This window comes from Ambystoma mexicanum, chromosome 1q, assembly GCF_040938575.1.
Source record: "Ambystoma mexicanum isolate Mex_15411 chromosome 1q, UKY_AmexF1_1, whole genome shotgun sequence".
Lineage (NCBI taxonomy): Eukaryota > Metazoa > Chordata > Amphibia > Caudata > Ambystomatidae > Ambystoma > Ambystoma mexicanum.
The window spans coordinates 213162306-213183081 of NC_090922.1; the positions used below are offsets into that span (position 1 = coordinate 213162306).

The 20776-nt window shown below is 45.1% G+C and overlaps 1 protein-coding gene across 1 annotated transcript in view; it reads left to right on the plus strand.

The window, feature by feature from the left end:
• CACNG6 (calcium voltage-gated channel auxiliary subunit gamma 6) overlaps positions 1-20776 on the plus strand; it is a 544003-nt gene that overhangs the window by 500863 nt on the left and 22364 nt on the right. Inside the window, exon 3 of the mRNA XM_069637397.1 lies at positions 14706-14843. Within this exon, the coding sequence (XP_069493498.1) occupies positions 14706-14843 (138 nt within the window). The remainder of the gene's footprint in view (positions 1-14705; positions 14844-20776) is intronic.

The following is a 20776-nucleotide window of genomic DNA, read 5'->3' on the forward strand; positions in this document are numbered from 1 at the left end:
TTGCACCCAATGTGTCAGTGCACTTGGCTGGAGACATGGGAAACAATGTTACCTGGCGGACAGTGGGTGGGTTAAACCCAACAATGTTGCATGCCTGAATAAAATGTATTTGCTTCTCCGATGGAATCCCATAGAAGCAGCTTCCAAAATAGCTGAATGTCAAAAACGTGGGTCAGAAACCCGGGGGACCTTCTAATCAAGGCTTCAAATCCCATGGCCTTGACTTTTCAAGTGGCCTGTTTGGCCGTCATTAAATTTAGCTCATAAAATGTAACAGCATAATAAAAAAGAAATTAGAGCGCTCTATTTAAAATAACTGAATACGTGCAAGAGATGGAATCAGTCGAGCGATAGAAAATCAGGCTACTGTCTTTACTGGTAGACTCAGAATGGAATCTTCTCTCCTTGCTACGTTATCTCAGAAACTCTGGGGGTGGGGGGCTGGCGGGACAGGCACATTTGTAACATTTGCTGCAACAAGCCTACGTGCTTCACCTGCGCTGCTTGGCCTCTTGTGGTCCAGGGTATAGCACGTTTATTAGTGTTTCTGTCGAACCAAGCTCATCCCTGCCAGCCCAGCGAGCAGACGAGTTGCTAGGTCTAGAAAAGATCTGGGGCCACACCAAGGTCAGGCCGTCGGGTCTAGCTAGCCTTTTGGTTGTAGCCCCTGAGTTTCTATCCAAGGCTACAACCAAAAGACCCCGGGTCTATAGCCCCCCTCCCCATCCTCCCCCCTAGCAACGCCTCTATCAGGGAGCAACAGCCCTATCAGCCAGTTCGCCTCTGGGTAAAGGGTGGGCTGGGGAGACAATTATGGGTAAATGAATTTCGGCTTTTCTGTGGAATACTGGGGGGGGGATCTCGGGAGATTACTGCGATAATGTTGCAAGATGCTCTTGGAAAAGGAACTGCATCACACAAAATGAAGAGTGATATGCTATAACGGGAAAGGGACAGAGAGGGAAAAGGCAATTGAGGGCCTTGGGGGGGAAATAGGCAAGATCACAAAGGATTTTGGCAGAGATTATCAAAGGAATAGGAGGGGGGACAAAGATATTTTACACCAGCAGAGCAGCAGAGATCACATCTAGTAGACAGGGGCCAATGGGGCTTTGGGAAAAATTGGTAGAACATGTACAGTGTGCACAGCCATATTTGATGGACACTGAACCCACCAGCTAAGCTTTTAATACATGGGGCAGCATGGATAGTGGGCACAACTGAAAGCTATTGCCAGCTGATCCTGAGGCTTTCAGCTGGCACTCTCTGTGTTTTTACAAAAACATGGGTCAACATTGACCAAGGGCACGGCCAAAGGGGTTTATGGGCCTCTTTTAAAATTATTGGTGTTACATGTACAGTGGCCAGGGCTGAATGCCACTGGAAATAGACAATGGGCAGTGGACACTGAAGTCGACAGGGGTTATCGGCCAATGGCCTACCCACTTTATTGGTGCAACATGTATAGTGATCACAGCAGACACTAGCCATGTCCAAAGCCATGGCTATGGCTTGTGGGCCCCAAAGAAACTATAGAATACCAAAACCCTTGAAATTCTGTGAAACAACTTTATTTAAGATACAGTTAAGGTGATCAGATTAAACACAATAAAACCCTTGAAATTCAGTGGATGTGGGAAGTGATGAACATCTTAACTCAGCATCCCCTTGTTTCAAAGCCCATGATCCATACATGATATATAAGGGCTTCACAATGAGAAACAAAACTACATCATCGGGGACGTACACGGGGGGATGTCAAGTTAAGATGGTCATCACTTCTCGCATCTGGTGTATTTCAAGGGATTTGTTGCATTAAATCTGATCACTTTAACTCTGTCTTAGCTGAAGTTTTTTCACTGCTAGATATTTAGATAAATATAAATATATATATTTGCAAATTTAGCTGCCAAGTGACATGCAGCACAATGCCACCCAGTTCCCAACACTGGAACTTAAGTGTGAAACATGTTTGCAGTTGTCTGAATCCTTGAGAGCTGTCTGTCTTGGTTTGAAAGATTTTATTGTATAAAATAGCGCTGCCCTATAAAAAAAATAAATTTTCCTCAATCATGGACGTGACATCTGAGGCAATTTGCATACTCACCATGCACTGCCCATTCGGCTCTGAACTGGAGGGGAACTGCTGTGGCATGATGCTGTGTGTGGCTTTGCTATTTGAGGATTTCGGGAGGCAAAAAGCCGGATATAGGTTTTCAGTGGTGTGGGTCTTTTCATAGCACGCTACGTGTTTGGCTCTTAGATCCAAGCCAAGCCCACTGCATTGGCTGTGACTCAACCCTACCCCTGAACTCTGTGACTCACACTTCTATTTTCTTCTCCTTTGTCCTTTCCCATTCAGCCGCGTCTCTTTCCCAATAAGCACAGACGTGCAGAGAAAGATGTGACACCACCATGGTCCAGTTTTATAATCACACAAGATGCAGGTTGAGATACCTTCTATTGGACTGACTGCAAATACTAAGCAGCGATGGAACAGAGCCTTAGCTTTCGAAGTTCCACATACTTCATCAGATGTTGCAGAGAGAAATGGTTAGTAAAAGAAAGTCGCAGCACAGACCATTCTCCATTTTCTTTCTTTTTCTTCATTTTGAGAATGATCTGTGCTGTGGCTTCCTTTTTCCAACCATTTCATTCTGCACCATTGGATCAAGAAGGCTGCCACACTCTGGAAGCGAATGCTGTGCTCCATCTCTGCATAGGTTCCTAGTGATTGCATCGACAGCCAAACCATCGACAACCATACCATTGACAAAAAAGCATCTAAAAAAAAACATTGAATGCATTTTTTTTAATGGAGGGTTTCCCCACCCAACCCCCTTTTTAAACCATTGAAACACTTTCTTACTAAACTAAACCTTTTACCATTGAAAAAAAATGCATTAGATGTTTTTTCGATGCACTTTTTTCAATATTATGGTCTGTCGATGCTTTGTATTCGATGCAATGACCGGATCCCCTCTGCATAGTATGTTCAGTTAGTGCAATGAAAGGTGCCAACTTCTGAACCTTGTGTGCTAATGAGCACAGAAAAGGCTGTCAGGAGTTCCAGGCACACTGTACACAGGGAGAGGAATATTTGGCTTTTCAATAAAATAATGTCATTTATTTGTAATGCATTTTTAATGAATTATTTTGAGCTACGAATTACAAAACAAACTTAATTAAGCGAAATGTTTATAAGGGAATAATTAGAAGTTATATTTGTATGTTACACAAATGTAAGATAAAGGGAGCCATGTGCCTACTTCTTAAGGCAAGGCCGGCAGAGGAATGATACTAAAAGGTCAGGGCTGGCATACAATAAGTAGTCAGCTCAGGCCTGCTAAACCTGAGAGGCAGGAAGAAGGGGTAAACATCACAGGTGTGAGCTTGTGTGTGAATGAGAATCTATACATTTTATTTGACTTACTTGTTTTGTTGTTTATAGCACAATGATACCTCAAAAGCAGCAAAGCGCTTTACAACGCGTGGCAGCCGGCGCTGGGCATGTTGCTTCTGTGCAATAGCTCAGGATTGTTGGCAGAAGGGTGGGTTTAGTTGTGTGGGAGGTATTGATGGAAGAGCCACGCATTCAGTCCCTTGCAGAACTGGAGGATGGTGAGGGTGTTCCAAACCTGCAGCGATCGAGTTCCAGAGGGTTTGGTGGCAGGAGAAGGACTGTTTGTGGGTCTTCCTTTTGCCCATAACTCCTTCCCTGTATGCCAGGGTGCTGTGTATCCCGGGCATGCACAGACCTGATATCTCTGGGGGTTATTCCGCCATCCTTAGGGTTTTGGAGTCAAGTTGTGGCCTCTGGGAAAGAAGAAAATTAGTTTGAGGGGGAGGTTAAAGTGGAATCTAGTAAAAGTTTGATGGTAAAGTGATTATGAGGGGATGAAGAATTGTGTGCCACTTGTGGGCTTTAGAGTGGAATTAGGTCAGATTTTAGGCTTCAGACGGGACGCGCTGTACTGTTGTGGTCTACACGCTGCTCGCTGAATTTAAGTACCATCATTTCTCCTCGTCACAGTCATAACAGTTTCAAAGGCATTCTGCTCTTGAGAATATTCTTTGGTACAGCTAATCTAAAAAATACAGAATTGATCCCAGGACCTGAGCTCTACCATACAACCATTTCCCTTCCCTGAGCTCTTCCTGTATTTTCCCATTGTGAGCAACACTGGGTGTTGTCTTCAGGGAGTGGAGGCGGGATGTGAGGTCATTGACGAGTCAGCAAGAATAAGGAGTAATGGAGATTCGTAACTGTCGTATTCTCCTCCTGGGTACACTAAAGACTACCCAGCCCTTTGCTAACCAGATGCAGTGAAACGTTGCAGACATATAATGCCCCTGCGTGGCAATCATGACAGGAGCCACAGGAAGATTGAACTGCCTTTATTGTTTGGCCCCGGCGAGCTGAACTTCGAGCACGGAATTTCCCCAGTGTGCATGCGCGAGCTCCGCACATTCCCATTGGTGGGCGTACGTCCATGACGGGCAATCTGTGTCCTTTCCAGGACACAAGTAGTAACCAACCCTTGCCACCCATGCTCCCAGTTTTCCATGGTCCAAACAGTCTGATTTTGTCTTTCCCTACCACATGCTCTTGGGTAGCAAACGTAGACTGTTACCATGTTGTTTGGCACAGAATTAGGCAAGGGATAGCACGGTCAACCCCGCCCCTTATTTTGGGTTGCACTGTTGAGGGCCCATGGGCCGGGTCTCTGCAATGGCTGAGCTTGAGCTGTGGTCACCTGGCCTTTCAGGGTACTTTGTGACTTTGCCACACTGTTTGGGGTTGTTCGGCACACGTCATGCGTACACAAATGATTGTATTGCTCCTTATCAGAAACACCGTTCTAGACCTGGTTAGATGGTTGTTACTTTCTTTGGATTTAATACTTACTATGCTGCACTATACTCAGGAGGATAGCTCAGGGCAATGTACTCGCTGTTGCAGCAAGATGACACAGAGAAACACAGGTTCGATCCCTGGGTTCGTGCTTAGAAACCTCTGGGTATTAAGCGCGTTATAAATAACCTATCATATCATATCATATTGCAGGACATACTCTCTTATCCTCCCCTTTTCTCTCCATTGGTCCCTGTTCCCATGGGTGAAGAGCCAGTCAGGTCTACCCATTTAGGCATGGAGTATTTAGCTTGGGCAGAATCCGGATAGGCAATGGGTTTTGCTATGCTGTATTTTCAAGACTTTGATCAGAAGTTGCCGTAATATTTCAGGCAGGCTTACTCTCCGCTTCATTGTTATCCCCATCATGGAAGGAAGAACATTTTCAGGGAATGCTGGTTTTAGGCCCAAGCATGGTCTGGGGACGGCCACACACCAGTTGGAGGAGCATATTGTGAGTAATATGGAGGGGCTGCCTTTTTGCTGGTTTGCATGATATAATTATAATTGTTTTCTTATAAGAAACTTAATACCAAAGAGGTTTCCAAGCATGGGCCCGGGATTAGAACCTGTGTAGACACGTGTGTCGCCACTGCGTTATACTGCCCGGGCCACGTGTGTCTCTGGAATATTGTCACTTCAGCTCAACCTTCATACTGATACAAACAAGCCCGGAAGAATTGTGTGGCACCCTGACATCTTCTCCCTTCAAGTTTCTAGGTGCAGAAGCATTTATCATACTGGGCAGGAACTTTCCTTCTTGTGACTGTGTTGTCTTCTTCTACAGCGAGTCTGACTGCTTCTTCGCTGTGTCCGTCTCGCTATTGAGACCCAAACATTCTGCCAACAGCTTTTGATACAGTGGTCAATGGGCGCTTTTAGGGATCATGCCCGTGCGCAAAATGTAGGTATTGACACGTCTGTACTCTAGTGGTTCACTATGATACTTCATTAAATACTACACTAGGAGAAGCATTGATATGTCCCTTGTACTATGGGTGAGACCCGGCTCTGGTTGCAGTATGCCTATCCAGAAGGAAAAGCAGAAGACCTTGGCCATCCTCTGTTCCTCTGGTATTTTAGAGAATATACCTAAAACAACATTTATATCAGATACATCATAGGTCATGATCGATTTTCATATACTACTTACCTCTGTGTGTTTCACTAAAGCAATAAGTTAAAAATATGCCATAACGTTTGGTGAGATTTCAAGCTACATAAAGGACAATCAACACTCAAATTGTCGACCTGTTTCGGAGTGCATTACTTGTGCCTTCTTCAGGACTAGTACTCAACTAACTCTGGTTACTCCAAAGCTATTCATCAGAAGCAGTAAAGACTTAATTAGCTGCTACCTGGGGAGGAGCAGACCTGGACAGCAGGAAGGGGGTTCCTTAACTTGCAAAAGAACGAAAAGATGAAGGGGTACTACGGGAAGCAATCGAAAGACGTGGCACTCGGGGTTGGAAGGAGGCGTCTGGGCTAAACCGGAGATAAGGGAAGTTGGGGATGGGGGAGGGTCAGGAAGGAGGGTGTTGGGGGTTAAGGTTTCTTGTTGAGCAATAGTTCATAAAGACTGAGCCCCACTAATTGGCCGCCCTGGAGATTTTGTGCAACATGGATACTAGAGCGGATCACATGACAATGAGAAGGACATAAAGGGGATGGCGATAACCGTCACAATGGCAGAAACATGTGAATTAACGCTTGTTGAAAGAAGTGTTGTTCTTACACTGTTTATCTTAAAAATAATAAATATATACATATTTTTTTAATTAGCTGCTACTTGATTTGTGGTACAAGGCCGGTCAATTCATGTTGGTGGGTGCACCATTGATAATCTAGAAGAAAGGAAATGTACTTTTCAGTCTCCCTTTTCTTCCATTCATTGTCTTGTGTAAGTAATATGTTAATATGACCTAATTACCTCTGGCCACACTAGTGTGTCAAGATGCAGCAGTTTACTTTTTGCCTTAAATATAACTATCAGGATCATCTAATGGACCCAACAAAGATTTGACAGACGCCTGTGTGGGATAAAGGCACAACCTTTGCATGCCACAGGGTGTTGCAGTATAAAGAAGTAATTCAGAGTCCTGTTGACGACACCCACCAGCCCATAGATCCACCAGTAGCCAGAAACACAGCGGCAAAGCCCACAGGGATAAGCATTCAGGTGTTTGCATCCCGCAGGGTGTTGCAGGAGGATGAATTGAGTCGGAGTCATGTTGACCATGAACACCAGCTCATAATTACACCAGGAGTCCCGTGCAGTGGCAAAGCCAACGGGGCATAAGGACGGAGGATTACTGACATGCTATGTTGGGGAGCTGACTGAGGCTAGCGGTAAGAAGAATCGGCTGACCCTGTTTATTTGCGACACATCTCGCGTGTGAATAGGCTGTTGTATGGAGCCGGCACGGCCTGACGCAAGGTTTCCACTGGATTTTGGATTTTGTGATAGCTGGTAGTCTGAACTCTTTGGAACCATTGCGCGTTCCACTCAAACCTGCTGTTGGAGCAACTGCACGTTGGACTGTGTTGCAGTAAGGCTGGACTTTTAATTTGTCAGTTTATTTCAAATCTCTTCTGGACTTAATATTGGATTCTACATTGGATTTTATATTCATAATAGCTGGAACTTCCCAGCAGTCTTTTTCCTGGTTTACGGCTGGGCAGTGAGGGGCTGTCGGACCACGGGTGCCCTCTAAGCAGTTGAGTGACCCCGCTCCCTGTGTATTCGACCTGGCTTTGGCCTAGTATACTCTGTGGTCCAGGATGTCAAAGCGGAAAGCCAATACTGCCATTTCACTGGGGGTGGGTTCTAAAAGTGTATATCCTCCTCATTGGGACACCTGCTCCCTCCTTTCCTCTCTCTCTCTCTCTGGCCACCCACTCTGGGCCCTCTTCCTATTCCTTTCTGTGAGGCTAACAACCTTGGTATCATCTTCGACTCCACCCTCTCCGTCTCTCCTCACATCTCTGACGTCTCTAAAAAGTCAAATTAGCAACTTCACCTCCTTAGAGGTATAATCATCCATTTCTCACTTTCCCACAGAAGCTCACTGTCTCCAGAGCTCTGGTCCTCTCTAGCTGGACTATTGCAACAGCCCCTTTTCTAAATCTTCCTGCCTCTACTCTTTGACCTTTACAACTTATACAAAACAGAACTGCGAGACTTGTCCTTGGCCTCAAGCCCAGGTATCAAATCTCTCCAGCTCTGAAATCTCCTCACTGGCTCCCGTGGCTGTAAGGATCAACCTCAAGAATCTTTGCATTGTCCACAAAACATTCTGGGGCCTGGGACCACTCTATTTGCTTTTCCAAAACGTCTTCCTTCTTGAGCTCTCTGCTCATCCACCTCCAACTCTCTTAGGGTCAGGCGCTTCTCCAAGCAGAGAGTTGGGGCAGATCTATCTCCTCGGCTGGGGCCTCCCTCTGGAACAGCCTCCCTGCCTCTCTCAAACTTGAGCAGAACCACCTCCTGTTCCAAAAGCAACTCAAGACCTTCTTTTTCACTTCTGCTTTCTCTCTTCCTCTCCCCTGCTGATGCACCTGACTACTCCGCGCACTGATCACCTGGTCACCCTCTGAATTCGGGCCCAGGCTCCTGCATGTCCAGTTGCCATCGCACTGCCTCTGGGCTCCCCAGCACTTATGGGTCTGTATCTGCAACCCTACAGTCCCTTCTCTCTGCTCTTATGAGCCACCCGCTGGCTGCACTTGTGAGTTAGCTGCATTTCCCCCTTCCCCTCCCACCTGGCACTTCTCCCCTTCCCTCGTCCCTGCACTTCCACGATGTGAATGGCACAAGGCCTACTAAGATTGTTATTTTGTCCTCCGTTGTATCCCCCTCCTTGTCTTGTTGCACCTAGAAACACTTGTGTACAGGCGTGTTATAAATGCCACATGATATCATATCAAAGAGGTTATCGTACTCATATCAGAGATAAAGGGATTTTTGCATGAAATTGATGGGGGGTCACCACGGGTCTTAATCTTACTGTGCAGTTACAATTGGCAATATTGACACAATATGTGTGTTAGAGGAAGTAGGAGTAGAAAGTGCCCCAACTGGCAATTCTGGGAACACTATGTATGGTGACCATCACTGTGCAAGGAAGACGGGTGCAAACAGGGACCCTATGGAAAAGTTTGTAGTGGAAAAGAGTAGGGGAAAGGAGGGGGGTAAGAATGACAAAATCGTAGTGTCTAGCTCGAGATCCCAAGCCACTTTGCATATCCTGCAGGAAGGTCCAATTATATCTAAAGATGTAGGCGGTAGTGCTAATTTGGAAAATGCCCCATTGGTTACTCCTTCGGAAGCTAAGATTTGCCAACCCATTGAAATAGCTCTGGAAATCCCCTATCTAATAGGTTCTCCCTGTTATGTAGGACTAGGACGGGGTTCCTAAGGGGCAGGGCAACCACCATTCATAACGGAACCTTGGATACCAATGTAGGTTCAGTGAAAATGTACTATTCTTCGCTGGAGTGGCCAATGACCAGTTGGCTTCTACAAAAAGCCAATACAGAGGACTCAGAGGACTCAGAGTGAATCGCAAGCTGAGATATCTCTAGGGCTCCATAGCTGTGGGAGTAAGTGTGACATGGGCAATAGATACAAGGAAATAATGTACTAGATTGGGAAACTGAGAGAAGGTGTCACCCATTTAGCAACAAGAGTTGAAGGATTATGAAATTAACTAGCTAGCATCCGCAAGGAGAACCCTGCCTATATCTCCAAACCTCAATCTGGGACTGAGACAACTAGCATCCCCATGGTGAGATGTACTATTATATGAGGGGTTAACAAGGCATTGGGTGGGGGAACCCCCATCCCAGCGAGAGTTAACAATGCCCAGAGTAATCCTCAGTGGGTAAAGGCGATTTCAAACACAATAACCAAGCATGTAACCACCTATCCACCCAGGCGTACCTTTAGTCAAGCTCACATTGGGGGGCCCCTTGCCTCTAGAGGGCGTGTAGGGGTAACATCATCTAGGGACAAGCCTGTTGGGCAAAGGGATCTTACATCAGTTTGCTTGTACGTACCTAAATTGAACACAGGGTCTGATGAAAATCAGGAGATTCTGACAAACAAGAGTATCCATTGGATCTGTTATGTTAGGGGTGCCTCTCTGTCATAAGAGAGGATATGGTAGCCTGAGAAAGAGGAAATATGGTCCCTGGTCGAAACGATTATATTAAAATCACTATGAACGAAAGAGCAATGTTGGAGGGACTTCTGGCAATTGAATCTAGATATTACCCACCTCCTGGGACATTAATCTCACTAAGGCCCAACGTCCCATCTGGTGTGACCAGGGAGTTCTAGGTTCAAGGCCACCAGGTGGTCTGCATGATGTAGTACTACCAACCGAAGGGCTGGAGGATATCGATTGACTTATAGCTCCCCCATCATTGATGGAACACCAGCACCTCTTGGTTACAAAGTGTTGTCATGGAATGTGCCGGGTATTGAAAAGCATTTGGTGGATCCATATTGGAGGCCATTTATCCAAAACCTTGACATTGTTTGCATACTGGAAATTGAGCAATGAGACCTATTGAAATGCAGAGGTATAGGGCATATAACACCCCAACTACTAAAGGTGCAAGGGGCAGACCACGAGGGGGGGCTACTCACTTGGTGGAGACCGGGTTTGGCGGGAAACTGTGATTAGTGTGCTAGCCTCCCACGATCAATAACTAATAAAAGCTAGGAACAAGAAGGGACACATTTTACTTAATTTTAATGTGCATTTTTGTCCGTATTGGGAAACTCCATGGCGGCCTTGTTGCTTATGCAGGAGTAAATCTCTAGTTGGGATCATTGCAACACCAATAACTCTACATATTGTTGTTAGGAGATTTAATTTGCAATATGAGCCCCAAGAGAACTGATGGGGCTGTGGGATGAGCAAGACCTGGTGTGGGAGATTCCAACCCTGGATGCAGAGTATCCATCCCGAGCACACAAATATGCTATGGACTCATGCCGGAATTTGCAAGGGCTTAATTTAAGGGTTTGCAATGGTCAATTCAGAAAGGACAAACCAACCGGCAGGTACATTTTCTTTGGTCATGAATGTTCACCTAAGATCGATTATATTTTAGTATCTGTCAGCGATTGGGGGCTGATAGATAACTTTTCCATCCTTGACAAAAGGGAAAGTTATTATAAACCCTTTACCACAGTGATCAGGCTGAGAGATGCGCACATAAGGATTTGCGCTCAGTCTACACGGATTACAGTAACTAGTCATGCACGCTGTATCGTTATGTGGGACAGCATAGTATCAATGGGGTGAAGCATACCATCTATCGAATGGTGCTAGGGAACATGGAGAACATCTGCAATGTTGAACCAGCTAGGTAAACTTGTTGGTAGAATTTGACTGTTTGGTTGCGGGTCACCTCCACTAGCTAACCCGACCAACACCAGAGATCAGGAAATTGACATTAAGAAGAAATGGGTGTTTTGATGGTGACTGTGGTTAGCTAGGAATGAGGTTATGCAGTGCTTAGCCACTGAAGATCGGGGTCAAGAAGAGCGATGTGTGCCCTTGCAGGTCTAAACACATGTCAATAGTTAAGGACGAAAATAGATGCATATCTCATGTTTAAATGGAAAGACCTGTTAGAGCCTGCTAGGGATGGGGATGCTAGTACTTTGTGGTCCTTGGTGGCAGACAAAAAGGAATCAGGTGTAAATAATCTTCAATGTAGCATAGCTCCAAACATTTGACTCAATAACCTTTGTGGAATATAAGAAGCCATAGAAGATAAAAAAGGATCACAAACATATGGGGGCTTCCATCCATTTCCTGTCAATTTTGAAGAAATGAATCCTCAAACATCTTCAGGATTGGATGTATTTAAACAATCGTATTACTCATCTTCAGGCAGTGTTCCAGCAGAGGATCAGTACTGTTGATCAATGCTTTTGTTTATCCCTCCTTCTGCAAAAATATACTGTTCTAAATAAAATGAGGGTGTACGCAGTCTTTGTAGACTTGAAGAATGCATTTGATTGCGTTCCGCAAGACCAGCTTTGGCAGGCTCTCGCAAGCTGTGGGGTGCCCAATACATTAATGGCTGTAATGGACCAACTTTATACTAGAAACACAGCAGTTGTGCAGTGGGGACTCGGCTGGGAGATCACCAACCCTTTTAGGGTAGAGAGCAGCGTGTGGCAAGGTGGTGTCCTTGCCCTGCTCCTGTTCTGTATGTACATTAATGAAGTTATCATAGAACTACTTACTAAATGTTCCATGGACAAGTTTGATTCCCTGAGGCTGGGTGCTGATATATTTCCGGCTTTATTCTTTGCAGATGACGCGGTTTTGTTGACATCATCATTGATGGGGCTAAAACGCAGTTTGGGCTGCTTTATCAACACATGCCATCAATTGAGTTTGACCCTGACTAAATCCAAGACAAAGGTGATGGTGTTTAGGTCCATAAAATCGAAATATTGTGATCGTTTTTGGAGTTGGAGGATATCAAACTGTAACAGGTCAAATTATATTATTACCTTTGCATTAGGTTCTCAGATACTGGCTCTTGGTCTGCCCAGATGGATTTTATATTACTTTGGAAACAAACAGTGGCGGCCTCAGAAAATGTTTTGTAAGTCATGGGGGAAGGGATGTATCTCCAGCAATTGATATGTGTAAAGTACAAACCCTTATACTGTGCAGAGCTATGGGACTACAGTGATTGCCAAAAATTGGCACTTATTGAAAACACATTTTTGAGGACACTCTTCCGGCTTCCGAAGAATTTTCTGAGTGGTTCATTTCATACGGAGAGCGGGCTGAACCCAATTACAAATGATATATCCCTTAAGCCAGTTCTCTATTGGACCAGGCTTTGGGTGTCACTGGAACTCACAAAATAAAGAGAGGCTTTAAATTATATATTTGACCACACAGGAGGGCACTCACTACCCTGGGTGAAACACATCAAGCAGCAGTTGAGTGCTCTCAATGTATGCAGCCTGTTGCTGAACCTGGCGAAGTTAACCAAAAGTAGGAAGCGCAAGGTGAAACTCGCAGTCCAGCAAGTCACGTGGGAGCAGCTTGCAAACTCTTGTTCATGACTGAAAACTGGAGTGCCCTGCCTGGCTTTGAAAAATGATCTCAGACTAGAGGAATATCTGGATTTTATATCTCAAGCCTACGCACTTGCACTTTTTATAGAGTTTAGGACTGATACTCTTAGGCTTGCTAATTTTACCTTCCACTGGAAGAAAATACATTCTAACATGTGTCCATTGTGTAGAAACCACCATGCACTTTATGTTATTCTGCAATACAGTCAAGGATTTGAGGGTCATGTGTCTGTTCCCACTTTTTAAGAAGACCCATGCTTTTGGGGTAAGTGGAAGAATTATTGATGTGTAAAAAGACTGTGGATCCAAATGCTGTATACTCTCTGGCGAAGCTCATCCACAGAGCTTGGCTTCGAAGGCATTGATAAGCTTCTCATGTGCCACTCAATGATTGAATGGACTTTTAAATATTGTGTTCTTCTTGGTGTATGTGTGTGAATTTCCGCCTTAGTTCTGAATACCGTGCTTCATGAAATGAGTGTTTTTAGAGATTTTAAATATTCTGATTTACCTGTAGTGTTTTGTTTTTATTGAACTGTGCTGTAATACATGCTGTCTGCTAAAGACCCTTGTGTCGAATAAAGCCTTATGATGATAATATTTCAGGGAATGGTTGCCTGTGGGGACAGTCATGAGGAGAAGAGTTGTTGTTAGTTGTCCTATGTATTCTCTCTTATTTAGCATAATTCTTACACCTTAAGTGTATGTGCCCCATACAGTCACTACTGTCTTTGCAGGGTATCAGGTAATAATGTCCCCTTACATAATGTCGCCGGGAAAAGCCATTGGCGGCATTTCATTAGGTGACATTATGTATGGGGATGGGTTTCAGGGGGGACGGGTGGCGGGGATGTCTCCTGCTCCCATTGTTAAAAAAAAATAAAAATCAGCGGTTGCAGGATGTCCCCCGCATATTCAATGTAATAAGGTCTTGGCAAAAAATAGCAACTTATTTGTCAGGGGACATTTTTGTGGGGACATTATTACATGGAACCCTTTGGAGATGGATGATTGTTATGGAGCAGTGCCTGTGTGAGACACACGCAGTAAAATATCAATTAATGAACCCAACAAACAAGTTTATTTTGTCAGCAAACCACCATAAAAGGTCTCATAGCACACACAAATAAAAGCAATGTTTAAATCAGTATAAAAGCTCATAATACTCCTTACCAAAGTAATTTGAAATTAAATTCCAGTTAGTTTGAGTCCTAGAAATATATGCTGGCATTACAATAACTAAGTATCATATGTCATCATCGCCTGCTAGTCTTTTCATCGAGAACTAATGATGACGGATGCATGAGTTGTGTAGAGGCGCATTAAGCTATGATGACAAAGGAAGACTGAGGAGAAGGAATGACTGAGAAAAGGGAATGAGGAATCAGGATAACGTGTGATGAGGGTAAATGCTAATGTCCACAAATCTACAGTTCATGATGACTGGGGAGGAGGACGATTGAGGAGAAGGAAGGAGGAGTAAAAAAGAGTTAAGACTAATGAGTGAGTAGAAGTGAGAAATGAGTAAGTGCTAAAATGGATAACTTAGAGACATTCAAACATAACGTCACATGCAGGCTTTATCTCTGTGAGCATCATCTTATTACTAACATAGGGTGTTTACAATGGAGAGCTGCACTCATCTCCCCGCTTCTTTCCCCTTTTCAGACCTGAACATCTCTGCAGCTGTTTTGTCTCTGCTCTGTATACTTCTTATGGCAATGGGAGCATTGTGCATCACCATGGCTCTCAGCAAGGGTGTGGAATTCCTCCTCAAGCCTGCTTCTTTCTTCTTTATCTTCTCAGGTAAGGCAATGCTTTAATGCTAACCTTGACAGACTCTTCCATGACATAATCAGCCTGCCTGTAGGACGCGGCGGGTAAAAAGCAGTTTCGTATAACTTATCGGCGCGCAGAGAAATTCTACTCAAGTGGGTGCAGCTTCAGAAGAATTTTGGGAACTATAGATCCCTGCCCAGGTTTACCTAGCTTTGTAGCCAAAAAGTCAAACATCACCTTCAAAGCCTTTAAAAAAATCTCATTTGATCCTGCCATGTGTCAAGATATGTATGAGTTAAAAAGTTCCATAGTTTGATGTTTCGAGATAGAAAGTGAGTTTTTGCTTGTCTATAAAGTGAAATGACATTAAATGAATTTGGTATGTTTTCCCATAACGGAACAAACTGCGGTTGATAAGACTGTAGTGGTTTCGTCCGAAAATATGGTTTACATGGTAAAACAACTCAAATTAAATATATTACCCACTCCCACAATCCTCCCTTACTCACCTTGCGGCGGCACACTTCGCTGTGTGCAGCCGACTCGCTGTGTCCTTCCAATGCCTGTTACCATTCACTTCCGTGATCGGGAACCGGCGCTGCAGGGTCCTTTCCCTTTTTTTTTGCTTTACGTGAATGGCTGCGCGGGACACCTCAGCAGCCCTGCGGACATTATAGTGCACAAGGGTGTGGGGGACATCTCTGCTGCTCCCGCTGCCCTTGTTCACTATAATGACACCGAATGGGGGATTTGGTCGTAATCTTTGGCCGTGTGAACTTTTCGTACAGCCAAAATTCGACCAAATCTCCCATTCAGTAATTTCTTTTCAGTCATTTTGGCCACTAGATGTACAGGTCTACCTTTCAGAGATATTAGAAGATTGATGAATGATTGTATGTCAAAAGGTCTCACACTGCATGCCACACTTTTCAAATGCAACCTGTTGAACAAGCACAGGAAATGCAGCTCCATTGTATTCTGTGGGGCCTTCAAGCCTCTTGCCTACCCCCCACACGCCCACCTACTGTGACCCTCTGTCCCTGACCAGTCTTCCTGCTCGCCCCTGAGAAACTGCCCCACCTCCTTACCTTATTATCCTTTTTCCGAGCCCCACAAACCACCCATACTGCATACATTTGCCCCAGCCAACTTGTCCTCTGTATCCACGGTCCCCATGCAACAACTTCTAAACCCTGGCCTGGCCCTCCCCCATACTGCAACCTGTTGCCCCATCCGCTCACCTCACAGGTGCTCAGCAAACTCACTACTTAAGAGGGATGTGAACACTGTTTCCTGCCTAGCATGCATGGCGGATGATTGGTGGCGTTGGGTGGCTTTTCCTTCACAGCGCTTGCTGTATGCAGCGTAGCGCGGGCGCGCAGATGATCCGGTGACAGTGAAAGGGAGGTAAACCCGAGTCAGTCAAATGTTAGTATTAGTGCGACATGTGACTGAAGCTGTTTAAGACCAACAAGGCTGGCTTACTGGCAAATGAGGGTGTTGCAAGTGGCGTCTGTAATGAAATATAATTGTCCTCGGGGCCAGTCTGCTTCGAATTGAATTGACTGATAATGATGTCATAGAAAAAAAGGATTAGACTTTGAGTAGACCAGACTTCAAGTTCTTTTGTTGTGTTCTGCTTGCCAATGGTTCTGATTTGCAATTGCCCAGCTAAACAAAAAAGGCGCATGGACAATGTGGTTGCTTGGGTGGAGGTCGAGGGGGTTAATGGACAAAGGATTGTACAATTAAAGGCACTTGAAGATATGAAGAAGGCGAAACTTAAAACTAATCTATGCAGAACATCCCATACAAAGGATTGTAGCTCCTGCTTCTCTTCCCACCGATACACCACCACATGCCAAATCTGTATTGATAACCAAACCCCGCATCACCACATCCGCCTGATAAATGCCATGGACGTTTCATAGTATTACCCCTCTTGAAGCCAATCGCCTGAGCCTCAAGTAGGCCAGCATCTTAATCCTTATATGCAGTCTACTGCTTCCTCTTGCCTGCCAATGCATAACCAATAATAGTCTCAATTGGGCCAAGAGGCGGTCAAAATGACTTTGCATCATAAAGAGCACTTTATCTTAACCTCCCATGACGGCTAAACGCCTGCTCGATCCACCTAGCTCCTGGTGTTCTGCTCAGAAGCACAAAAGGCTGCCAACCCATATAGGCAAAGCGTTAATTAATATTAGATTAATACCTCTAGACATGTATGTGCGCATGGAGTGAAATGCACAACTTAACATTTGGTTCCACCTATGCCACAAAGTGAAATAGGCTTTTTCCTGCATGTTCCTATGTTCCTATTGACTCGCCCACCCCTGCTGGGCATGGACCATGGGGACAGTGTAAGCAAGGCATGAGACGGGAGTGGGTTTGATGGTATTGTAGTGTGTGCTAGACGGATATTCCAGCTATTCGGCCAAGAAGGGCCACTTACAAGATTCTTTGCTCTGGAAACTTCTCATGCTACCAGAATTATTCTACTTAACTCCGAGACTCCAATGTGAAAGGCTGACTGGCGCCTTCTTTCTCGCTGCTCGGTGCACGGCCATCTTCTCTGTCTGTTCTGCTCACTTCCTGGGTACCTTCCCGCTCCAGTCCTACTCACCTTCACAAAGACTGGACAGTTTGCACATCACCATTTCTTCTATGCCCCTTTCCCGGGGGTCATGGCATATCATCCAGCTGCAAGATGGGCCCAAGAGCATTTTCCCCCAGAAAACCTATGACAAGAATAGGGAGGCCAGGCGCAGTCATGCATTAGGGTTTCCCTTAGCTTTAGTCCTTCCCTTCTGCTCGTAGGGACTGGACATGGGATTGCCCATCAGCAGGGTCTGTCAGACTCATTCTTTTTTCCATGTCTTTTACGGGTAGCCTCGTTCCTTGTTCCGCTTCTCCAATATCCCAGGGTCACCCTTGTGTCGCAAGGTACCAGCATTAAGCAAAGTGTATCCCACTGAACCCGTTCCTATGCGTTCCACGTCCACAGTTTATGTTTGGCCTGATTGCTGACTAACCACATCATTTAACTATGGCACGATTTCTTTTCAACTGGACTCATTATGTTATTGGAACATGCTCTTCCGAGCCTGTGTTCCTCAAGGGTTCATGAGTTTCTGCTTGGAAGCAGAAGATGACTGCTTTGTGCTCCAGGCTACTGCGCCACCGCCTAGCCTTGCCAACAAGGAACTAGGGAACTACTAAATGCAGCTTTGAGGGATATCACTAGGAAAGGGGATGAGTCACAGGTGAGAAGGGTGAGCTCCGACAAATGTGGCGGATCTGAAGGGGAGGAGAAAAGGTTGAAAGAGAGAAGCTGTTTTGGGGGCTACGGGGGTTACATGTTTAAAAGCCAGGCAGTGGGTAGTCAGGCTGTCAGTTGCAGCAGGCAACAGAGACACAGTGCGTCATTCTGTCACACTGTAGGCAATATTCTCTATGATGACCTGACTGACACCACTCGCTGCAAACCCTCGCAACACTGATTCTAAATCCCATGAACAATGAATCGGCCAAGCCTGAAGAGAGCAGGTCCCGAACTCGGACGAGAAAAACTGATCCCTGATTGAAGATGGCACAGAAGGAAGTCCATTTAATAATCAAATTAGAAATGTCAGCGGAAGGAAAAAAGGAAAGCCACTTGAACGCAAATGACAGTTTTTTTTCTCCCACTGCCATTTCTGACAACCCGCTCCCCCTCACCTCCTTACTTACCTGTTGGCAGCACACCTCGTTGTGTGCCGCTGACTGCTCCATCCTTCTGCAACGCCGGATCCCTTCACTCATGTGCATGGGAGCACGAGCTGCAGGGTTCTTTGTTATTGCTTTATTTTGTACTTATTCCAATCGGGAGCCGGGGACACACCTGCCACCCCTGTTGCCATTATAGCGAACAAGGTTGTGGAGGACACCCCCGCACCACCTGCTTCCCTTGTTTGCTATAATGGAAACGGTATGGTAGAATTGGTCGAAATTTCTGTCTGTACCAAAGTTGTAGCCGAAATTGAAACAATTCTACCATTCTTTTTTTTTTTCGATCTTTCATACGGATACCGGCACAGAACGCTCAAACTACTTTTCTTTCAGGATGTAAGACACTAGCTCCAGCAAGCCACCTGCAGCCTTCCTAGAGATAACTGCAAGGAGAAGGAAACGGCTGGCGGTGGGTAGTGGGGCTGACAATAAGAGTCATGCCCAGGCACGCTTGGGGAATCCATGTGGTATGATGCCACAAAGTACTGTTGAGGACAGACAGGGAACATTAAAGGGACAATGGCGGGATTATATTGGAGTCATAATTGGCTCCTCAGAAAATCATTTATATTGCCCCAATAATCATGTCCCTAATTATAGGCATCTCGAGACAATAAGAGACACTTGGGGTTTATTAGAGGGCAAATAATAGGTTACCCCTGGTTCGCTACACATTGAAAACACAAAGAAACCCACTTCTCTGCTGGTGCATATGCAGTAATGATGAAGTACACTCTTATTTCTATATTCAATAAAGCTTGCAATGTTTATTCATTTAGAACCATAATGGGATACATTCCATTTTTCTAGCAACAATGTTTTGCCTTGGTATTGTCTCTGCATATACAGTACATATATCCAATTCCAAATCAATAACAAGCAGAAAAAAAACAATTTAAATGTCACATGTATACAGTACAATATTGAATTAAGTGCAGTATTCAGAAAAAGTGTTTACGTGCCAGTAAACACCACTTAACCTCACTCCACATCTGAAGTGCAATAATAACAATCAAATATTAAAACCTTTTTTATGTACTTCTCCTGTGTTTTTAGCTCTGTGGTTCTCACTATACACAATATTCTCACATAAAACATTGCCCAATATGTTTCGTTCCTTAGTATCTGAATCAACCACAGAACTTCTTCAGGGGCTAGTACTGTATCACCATTCTATCAGGTCGACTCCCCAGCCACATACTCTATGGGCCTCATCACAAGTTGGTCGCTAACCCCGGCGGTATTACCGCTGGGGCTCTTAGACCTACCGCCAAACCCCCCGGCGCTATTAGCGCTGGATCACGGGTTTGGTGGAATGGCAAGTTCTCACTCCCCATTGGGCCCAATGGGGAATTTTCGCGCTATTGCCACCGGCGGTTTTCCCACCGGCAGTAATAGCGCCGAAGATCAGCAAAATTGTGGCGGATTTGCCCCCAGCTCAGAGCTGGGGGTAAATCCGCCGAGGCCGTGATTTGGCGGACCCTTAAATGCAGCGGTATTAGCGTTACTGCCACATTTAAGGGTTACCGCCAAAATCGTGATGAGGCCCTATGTGTTACAACCAGAACATGAGCTGACCTTTCTCATGTGACTACTGTGCTGAAACCTCAAAGGCGTCCCAATCTTTGGCTCAGCCTAATAGGTACCACCGTCCACAGTGCTGCACCACCCGAGGGCGTCACAATCTGTGCCCTTACCACTTGTAAAATGAAGCCATAATTGCCTCCACTATTCATTCCATATCAACCGTATCATTCCGCAATAAGTTCATTTCAAGGCTACTATTTGCTTGTATTGGTTACAATTCTTCCTACACAGCAGCTATACACACACAACACATATTTCCATGAGTGTATGCCTCTTAAATAGTGGCACAATGTAGTATAAGACCCAATCTAATCATCGGTACCATTGATGGGCAACACCACCATGACAACACATCAGCAGATCCAGAAAGTCCAGTAGAGCCCGTTCTGGTGCCCCAGCGTAGAGCAGAGACTACCAGAAATGCAAGGACAAGGGAAGAGAAGCTGGCCAACTGCGTTCATTTACATACTCTTCTGAGCATATCAGACTATAATAACCAAGATGAATGGCAATAAAATACTTCCTTGAAATGTTTACAGGCTAAGCAACCTGATCAGAAGGAAGACAATGTAGATGTTTATAAAAATGGTGGTTAGCACATG